The sequence below is a fragment of the Hipposideros armiger genome, unplaced genomic scaffold (assembly GCF_001890085.2).
Source record: "Hipposideros armiger isolate ML-2016 unplaced genomic scaffold, ASM189008v1 scaffold_143, whole genome shotgun sequence".
Classification (NCBI taxonomy): Eukaryota; Metazoa; Chordata; class Mammalia; order Chiroptera; family Hipposideridae; genus Hipposideros; species Hipposideros armiger.
The window spans coordinates 3,155,815-3,165,429 of NW_017731493.1; the positions used below are offsets into that span (position 1 = coordinate 3,155,815).

Below are 9,615 nucleotides of genomic sequence, written 5' to 3' on the forward strand. Positions count from 1 at the left end.
AGCCTCCATTTCTGTTGTATCCCATGGTTGTGATGCAGCCTGAAGGCTTTGGAGACTGCTAATTCCCTTTTGACTTTTTGCTTGTTTTCCATGTCAGGTTAGCCATGGAGAAGGTTTCAGTGTCAACATTCTTGCTCCTCGTGGCCCTCTCCTACACTCTGGCTAAAGACACCCCAGTCAAACCAGGCGCTAAGAAGGACACAAAGAACTCTGGCCCCAAACTGCCCCAGACCCTCTCCAGAGGTAGGATCCAGCTTCTCATGGGCCTCCAACGCTACTACATTGGGAAACTGAGACTTGTGTGCTGAACATATTTTTGTATGTGTTCCTTCTAGATTTATCAAAATGTATAATTATTTCTACTTTCTGTAAAGGTTTTTCTCCTGTAGTATCAAGTATATATTTATCCCAGTCTTTACCATTGCTTTTCAATAGCTTTGGATCTGAAATTCTGATAGCTTTAAATACACTGGTTTATTTTGTTCTAGGTTGGGGCGATCAGCTTATCTGGACTCAGACATATGAAGAAGCTTTATTCAAATCTAAGACAAGGTAAAGACAAGGGTCACAGAGCTCAAAGCTCTCGAGAGCACCATCTAGTGGTATTCAGCTGTACATGAAACCCTACTCATTAAAAATTATCCAATGTCTTTCTCTTAAAGCAACAAACCCCTGATGATAATTCATCACTTGGATGAATGTCCACACAGTCAAGGTAATTCTTCTAAGTATAATTTCCTTTATATGCTTCTAGCTTTAGGGCCAACGTTCAGGTCATTATCTTTATATCCTTAGTTCCTAGCACAGTTGAATAAAACATAAGATTTCATGTAGTAAAAAGATATTTTAAAGTAACTTCAAATAGTTCCATGTTTTGTGTTAACCATTGGTGCATATTTTGAAAAAAATAAGCCCTAGGATTCATCTTTGGCAAAGATGCTTTCTCTTATATTCCACACCCAGTGCATCAGCAAATGCCGTTGGCTTTACCTACAAAACATATCCTAAAGCCAGCACCACCTTCATGAGCTTGCAACCCGTGCAGTCACACGGGAACCAGTTCTTAGAATGTCCCCATGCTGTTTCAAGTTCTGTTGTCGCTGCCTTCAAATTCTTTATAATTTTTGAACAAGCGGCTCCATGTTTTTATTTTGCACTGGGCTCCGTATATTATGTAGGTCCTGCTCAAATCCAAGCACTTCCTGTTGTCATTGTCTCATTGCTATTGCCCTGGTCCAAACCAAGACCACATCTTGTCTAGAACACCTGAACAGCCACCTAACTAACTGGTCACCACAGTCAGTTCTCCATACAGAAGCCACAATCAGGCTGTGAACCATAAATCAGGTCCTTTCATTCATGTGCTCTAGAGGCTTCTCATCACAGGTAAAACTGCATCCAAATCCCTGGCCATGGCCTACAAGCCCAGCCGGCCATGATCTGGCCTCTGGTTCCTTCCTTTCTTACCACTTCCCCCTTGTTGTTTTTTTATCTCTACTCCATCTAGCTTGTCCTCTGTGCTTTTCTTCAAACATCTGAGCTCATTTCTGCCTCAGGACTACAGCCCTTACAGTCCCCTCTGCCTAGCGTGACACACCCCCAAAATCTCAATGGATCACTCTCTCACTTCAATGTCACCTCCTCCGAGAAGTCTACCGTCTACTACCCTGAACACTGTGTATCTCTTAAACCTCTTGCTTAGCTTTATTTTTTTCTTCTAAGTACATACCTCCACCTGAAATTATCAGATACATATTTGTTTACTTGTGTATGGTCTGTCTCCCACACAAGCATTTGAGCTCTACGAAGAAAGCGCATTACATTTTTTTTCCACTGCTCTAGCCCCAGTGCACACAACGGTGCCTACCACAGAGTAGCCACTCAATATATATGGACTGAAAACATAAATGAATGAATGGACAGACGGATGGATGAACGGATGAGTGAATGGCAAGAAGCAAAGGCAGTCAATGGCCTAGACATCGCTTACCTAGTCATTGGCCGAAAGGGCAAAATTGAATATTGTGTTAAAAATACAGTTCAACTTAAAATATAACAGAGAACGATGATTTTAACTGGTGAGGAGATGGATGCTTAATGATTTTTCCTTATATTATAGCTCTAAAGAAAGTGTTTGCTGAAAACAAAGAAATCCAGAAATTGGCAGACCAGTTTGTCCTCCTCAATCTAGTTGTAAGTTTACTTTTCATCCTCACTGACATCTCTCCAGGGCTCATTATTTAAAAGGAATGATTCATTGTTTCCCATCTGTCCTAATTATACTGCATGAACTGGTATATATCTGTTCCAAATATCTCACCTCAAAGCCTGGAGAGAAAAATGATACTTTATTAATAACCTATGTCTCATGTTAATGTTTTTATTTAGTAGTTAATTTAGGTGGTCTGAAAAGGACTCTCCTGTGGCTGGGATGCTTTTTGTTGCTGTCAGAATTGGAAGGTTTCTGTACTTTGCGAATTACTTCCTGTGCCCCTTCCTGCAGTCCTGGCTCCTTTATGTCCATTCACAGTCCTTGTCTCCCCTCTTTCTGGAAGAGACAGCTCTCCGGCACTCCAAATCTAATCATGCCATTGTGATTTAGCCTCATGAATTCCCACTGACTTCACCATCACCACCTCTCCTGATGTTCAAGCTTTCAGCCTTACTCGACTATCACCCCTGGGTCAGTCCCCCCGCCCACTGCCCCCACTCCCAGCCCTCTCTCTCATGATCTTCACAGGTTGACAGGTTGGCTTCTTCAAAGAGCATCTACACCAATCATTCGTCCTCACCTCCCTTCCACAGGCTCATTTTCCTCCTACTCCTTAATATTAGTGACTTGGTGAATCTCTACTTAACCTACTCCTCTTTTTATGTATTGACATTTTATATCCTCCCTGGATCTCATCTACATCTGCCTTGAATTAATAATTCCCACATCTTACACAAACATGCCAACTTCCAACTTGTATATATAACCATGCTCCAGATATCCCATCATTGGCTTATTTAACTCAACACTGAATTTATCAGCTTTATCTAGGCTTTTCTATGAGCTCTTCTTTCTCTGTTCCCTATTTCACTGAAAGTGCCCTTCTTGATTGGACTCACCTNACAACTTCTCATAGTAGACCAAAAATTTGCCCAATTTTTGTCAACTACTTTTTGCGTTTTGTCCTCCCCCAACCATTATGTTCCCTTATGTAAACTCTGGACCAAATTTTATTTGGTAGCAGCTGCACCACAACAAAAGATTAATTATTATTTTAGCATCATTGAATCAACTCATTCATAGAAAGGTGGTTTAGTAATTCTCATGTATAGATGCAATGTGCAAATGGACAGGCCTACAATAGTAGTACCAGGACTTCTGAACAAATCAAACATTTTTAGTTGTTTTTTATGTCATATATTATAGATTCTAAGGCTGTAGAAACACTCTTTAAAAATCTTGTACAGATGCAGGTGAGACAGAGGTAACAATTAACTTCTAATTTACAAATGACTTGAAAGCACACAAGTTATTACTAATTCATAGACACACACACATACGCATATTCTTGCTTTGGATTCTTTTTAATTACTAAAATACTTGCTATAAAGAAAGATAGATTGAAAGACTATGAAGTGACATCCATAGAAGTTAAATTCTAGAAGCCAAGTAATCTAGAAATCTCTGTCACACTTAACAATTTGAGGGGTTAAAAACTTTTCTCCAGGGCTTACCGGACCCCTTCACAGAGTCATCTCTTCAAAGTCTCCAGATTGTTCTTAAGGGACCAAGGAGTTGTGTGATTTGTTTATGTATCAGTTGTCAATCAAGACAGTATAACTGGAGAAAAGTAGTGGCTAGGAAAGGAGGAGGAGGGTGAGTTGGTTGCTCGGGACAACGCGTAACATTTGCAGAGGCCTTATTGTGTTCCAGACACTGTTCTTAGAACATTACCGGTGTTAACACACGTGTTTTTTTAAAATACCTTCTGCAGCAGCTACTACTTCATCCATAGTTGACCCATGAGAAAGCTGAACTATAGAGAGATTTCGAAATTCACCGAACATTCTTCAGCTAGTAGCCAGGCTTCAAGCCCAGGTGCCATCTTTGTGGCCCGTGCCCTTAATACTGCACCAGCCTCCCAGCAGAAAGCAGCGCACTGACGATCNGCTCGGGCTGGACTCAAACCGCTGTTGCTCAGAGCTCAAACTCTTGAGCGAGCTCTTAACCAACTGAGCCACTCGGCTGGCCCTCCCATGGTTCTAATTTTTAAATATTTTTGTTATTGGTCACTTCTCTGTAAACTGAGGACCATCACTTTGCTAAAAATTGTTCACTTTTGCCTAGCTTACATCAGTATTACTAAATGGCTTCCTGCCTACCAGATAAATCCCATCTAATCCTACATGGCCATCAAGATAATCACTCTGAGGACCAAATTGAGACCATGGTGCCTCTTCTAACATCCCTCCATTGGTTCTTATCTATTTATGAACAAATGCAAACACTGGTGTGGTGTGCGTCACGCATGAGCTGGCCCCTGAAGCAGCTCTCCGGCATCTTCTCTCACCACCACCTCATGCATCCCAATATTTTAGCCCTTTCCAAACACTGGGTCATATCAGAACAGTGCTATGCATTTCTCCTTTGCACAATCTCTCCCCTCTGCCTGGAGTGATCTCCTTTTCCATGTAACTGACTTCTATTCACTTTTTAAGATTCCTCCTTACCGATTTCATAAAGTCCTTATCACGCCTGCATACTCGGTTACATGTTCTGCTCTGGGGACCCATGGCATCTGCATATCCTCCATAACAGTGCAGCCACTGGATCCCCAGGATTCATTTTCCTACCTGTAGCTACCAATAGACTGTGCACCTATGAGAAATAAGTGCTGTGCATTGCTAAATACACTCGTAAATAAAAATTTGATAAGTGGATGATAGATGATTGCTTAAGATAGTCCTGTTTCTGTCATTTCTCCAAAAATTACTTTTGCTTTTTTCATTAATTTCCTCCTACCTCATACAAGATGTCTTCCCCAAAGAAGTTATAGTACCACTCCTTCCAAATTCTTCCTTCTTGAACTTTTTTGCTGTATCACACACATTCACCTCTTTACTTCCTGTTCTGCATCACATTCTGCACTAAGTTATTATTGCCTGCATATAACTTGTTTCTCCATCTATATTATAAACTCTTTGCGGAAGAGGTGTGCCTTACAGTAGCTTAAGATGCCTAGCTCAGTAATGGACACATTTTTGTATTAACAAGTTTGAAAATAACTACAGAGTAAACCAACTAAAAGCTGCTTTTCTTTTTTTTTTTTAATCTTAGTATGAAACAACTGACAAACACCTTTCTCCTGATGGCCAATATGTCCCCAGGATTATGTTTGTTGGTAAGTAGAACAATGAAAAGAAACACACTGAAAATTACACAAGTGCTGCTGTATCTCTTCCTGTCTTTCCCCACCTTTATCTGCCACTTCACGACTGCCACCACAAAGCTCTAGTGAGAGGCATAACATTCCTTTAGTTTTCACAAAATATTTTCATTAGAAAATGTGGTCTTCTAGCTGTTTCCACAGACGACATTTTTTTTCTCATATGCTAATTTCAACTTTTCATCTTCTCCCAGAAATACATCTGAGAAGGAGGCACCCTGTGAAGTGTGTAAAAGTATTAATCATTTTCCTAAATACATCAGGACTATAAATACGTATGTTTAATCAGGCAAACTTTCAATTTGTTGGGTTTTTCTTTCTGACATTGCTGATACTTATTTTAGGAGAGTTAGGAATACGAGTTGAAAACAAATCAAAGTAGCTATGTTCGTTCCTGCCACTGGTGCTTTTCATATGCTGTTGCCTCTGCTGAAAAGCTTTTCCTGCTCCCCCATTTGCAACTTCATGGCACCTCGTTAACTCCGCAGTCATCGGTCTTTCACTGACCTGGCCAAAGCCCCACTATGTGCTTTTGTGGCTCAATGTTTCTTTCAATGGTCGTACTTTCCTCAGTTATAATTTTACATTTATTGGGTGATTGTTTAATAAATACTTTCCCCCACAGGGCTCTAAGCTCCATGGGGGGAGGAACTGTATCTGTTTCTGCTCACCATCGGTATTTTCAGCCTTACCCTGTGGTAGGCTCAAGTATTTCTTAAATGACTGAACAAATTGAGTTTGGCTTTAAACAAAATCACACTGATTTAAAGACAGTCCATACATAATTAAATCCATCACGGGGAAAAGAGCTCACGCTAATCAAGCGGCTCGCCTCTGTAATTCCTCCGAGTTCATATTAAATGTACAAAACGGAGAAAAAAGGTGAAGGAAGAAAAGAACGGCCGAACTAGAGCTTCATAGATTTGGGTTTGTTAGGATTTAGAAAATTTAGAACCCGTGAAATTGAAAGGGACTTACTAGGTCATCCAGTCTTACCTTGTGCAGGACTTGTGTTCACAGGATTCCCGTCTAAGGGCATGTTAACCCACATTGAGTCCCTTCAGGCATAAGAACCAACTCCAACTCGGAGGCAGCTTCTCTCCAGCTCAGCAGTTCTCCTGCTGCCTGCGCATTAGAATCACCTGGAAGATTTTTAAAGTCAAGCTGCCCGGGCCACGCCTCAAACCAATTAAATCAGAATCTCTGTGGGTGGGATGCAGGCTGGAGTACTTTTTAAAGCTCTCCAGGTGATTCCAGTCAGGGCGTGAACCAATGGTTGGGTGTTATGCTAATTTACTACCAAGACCAGGTGTCGGTATCCTCTGCAATAGCAGGTCTTAAGTCTTTGTTGACCAGAAGAACGTCTGCTTCTTGTAATTTATGTTGGGCCCAGTCCAATATTCTCAAATAGCAGAGACTGTCCAAACACCGGTGACAGACTGCAAACATGCAGGTGCTTGTCACGCATCCACTTCACCTAGATTTCAGGACATGGACCTCCAATCACAAGGGACGGTTTCTAGGCCTCTGTGTATCCCAGTATTACCTCCCTCCCTTTTGGATACATTTTATTTTAAATATACCTTTCTGTCCCCTTGATAACTTCAAGTTAAACATAAAACACGAAAAAAACAGATTTAAGCAACACATAAAGGATGACTCCTAAATCTATTTTCAAAATGCAACAAGTTAACAATAAGTAAAAAATAAAAAGGGGCACTACATGTTTATTTGACCTTTGCTGAGCTTAAGGGCTTACATTCTTTTATTCATTAAAACAAAAGAAAAGAAACCACTGGTGGGGGGGGGGGGTGAACACTAGCATTGGATGTGGGTTGGAAATGACCTAGGTTGCTCTTGGTAACACATTTCAGTTACAACATATCATTTCAAAAGTTGAAAATACTCCATAGTAGAGAATACCAATATTTTCAATCATACCAAAACACCACCCCGCCAAGATATATCATCCTGTTTTCAGGTTGCTATAGATAGGGCAGCAGGGTTTATAACCTCTTCCACAAATAACCACGCCCAGCTGTTGTCCACTCCCAGCTTGCCCTTTGGGTCCTGACTGCCGGAGGCCGGGTTGCAGAGCAGATGGAGTAGAAGGCCATCCGGCCAGACACACGCTGTGTTCCTTTCATAGGACATGGTGAGATACGTGAGCTTCATCGAGCAAGAGGTTACCTGGAAACATACCACTCCAATCCCTTTTGCTTTTCTTTGTAGACCCATCCCTGACAGTTAGAGCCGACATCACTGGAAGATACTCAAATCGTCTCTATGCGTATGAACCTTCAGACGCAACTCTACGTAAGTGTTACCTCCTCTGAACAGGTCCATTGCGCTGTGCTGGGAATAGAGGCCACGTGACTACGGCGAAGGCAGGGAAAGCCCTGCTCAGGGATGCCAGAGGATCACATGACCCCTAACTAGTGTCGTCCTCGGGTAAATCACATTCACTTGGATCTCATTTTTCTTTAAATTTCAATTGAAGATGAATTATTTAGATTAAGTCTCTTTTTCTGGAAATGACGGTCTTACCTGCTTTTCAGGTTTTCTCTTAGGCACACTAACATACAATTCCTTCTACCACAGAATTTACTACAATAGTTGTAGTAATCTACATGCTTTGTTAAATATTTTTTTCCCAAATAATGAAAGTGAAATAATTTAGTCCACCTTGTTGAAGTTAAAATCAAGTTCACTTTTAAAGATTAGTAGTAAAAATGGCTGCAAATAGTTGCCAAGATACTTCTCCTGGGGTTGCCATAAAATGGAAAGAAAAACAAATGGGGGGTTGCGGGGGAGAGGTGTAGGGACTCAAGGCAGATGAGGTACTTGGATGGGAGACTGTACCTAGTACTTGTCTTTGGGTTAATTAGTCCTTTTGGGAAGAAAAGTGGGTTTTGTCCAAAGAACCAATTTTGCTCAATGACTAGTGGCTCCTAGAACTGCACTGACCAGCATATTAGCCATTAGCCACATGTAGCTCTTTGCTATTAAATTAACATCACTTACAATTTAAAATTCAGTTCCAGAGTCACACTAACCACATTTCAAGTAATCAAGGCAAGTATTCCAAGGCACAGAATGTTTCATCATCACAGGAATTCCCATTGAGGGGCACTGGCCTAGAACATTATGTTGGGAAGGATTTTGAGGCTGCGTCTTGGGGGCAGAAAGATAACCATGGTCCACTAGAAATGCCTCAGATGGGTGCTAGGAAGACCAGGGGAAGCACAGTCCAAGTATTGACCATTCTCAAGATAACACCATGTACAGTATCTTAATAAGACTTTGGCCTCCTTAAAAGTAGGTACCCTGCACAGGCAATATCATAGTGCCTTGCAGAAAAGGCAGTTAATAAATACTGGAAAAGAACTGAATTATAACAGAACCCATTTCACATAATTTTAGAAAAAAATTACAATAAGATTACTAACTATTCACCCTCTGATAAAATAGCACCCCATTAAACAATAGAGTCTCCAAGTTTCGGGGTTTACTACATCTGTTAGTATAATTTCTGGTGACGTCTTGATTCATAACTCCCCCCCTCCCCCATTAGTGCTCGACAACATGAAGAAAGCTCTCAAGTTGCTGAAGACTGAATTGTAGAGCAAAAACAAAATGTGCAAGCGCTTCCCTCTGTGTGAGGCCTTGCGACTTGGAGCCAGAGGCCATTTCAGAAGACTCTGGAGAAAGCAGACACTGGTGGACATGCTGGATGATGGTTTAATGTTACAACAGCTATTTTTTTTAATTTGGTTTCAAGTATGCATACATGAAAACAACATTGTATACTACCATAGTGAGCCATACTTTTTAAAAAAATAAATCCTTTTGAGGGTGTTCAAACTGTTACCTTTTTTCCCTCCCAACTTGGTCTTTCACAGAAAACCTATTTGGTTCATTCACCAAAAAGGACTTTTGGACACACAAAATGTTCAAAGAGGGGACAAGCCAAAACTAGTTCAAGCAATGAAGACCAAAGATGAAGTTCTCATAGCACGTCACTATAGTTTTTCACTGGGTGACTAAAAGATATTGGCTTTATCAACGGCCGTTTCAAACAGAATATGCTTTAGTGTGAAAGAATAGGTACAATGGCATCACGAGAAAATCAGGTACCCTCCCTACCCTGGCCTAAAACTCCGATGTATGTCCATAC

The 9,615-nt window shown here is 41.0% G+C and overlaps 1 protein-coding gene across 2 annotated transcripts in view; it reads left to right on the forward strand.

Moving 5' to 3' along the window:
• AGR2 (anterior gradient 2, protein disulphide isomerase family member) overlaps nt 1-9,301 on the forward strand; it is a 12,235-nt gene extending 2,934 nt beyond the window's left edge. For both annotated transcript variants that reach the window (XM_019650609.1, XM_019650608.1), the window contains exons 2-8: nt 98-243; nt 489-552; nt 663-715; nt 2,120-2,193; nt 5,330-5,393; nt 7,671-7,754; nt 9,013-9,301. In XM_019650609.1, the coding sequence (XP_019506154.1) occupies nt 105-243; nt 489-552; nt 663-715; nt 2,120-2,193; nt 5,330-5,393; nt 7,671-7,754; nt 9,013-9,062 (528 nt within the window). In that variant the 5' untranslated portion in view covers nt 98-104 and the 3' untranslated portion in view covers nt 9,063-9,301. The remainder of the gene's footprint in view (nt 1-97; nt 244-488; nt 553-662; nt 716-2,119; nt 2,194-5,329; nt 5,394-7,670; nt 7,755-9,012) is intronic.
• Nucleotides 9,302-9,615: the final 314 nt, after the last annotated feature.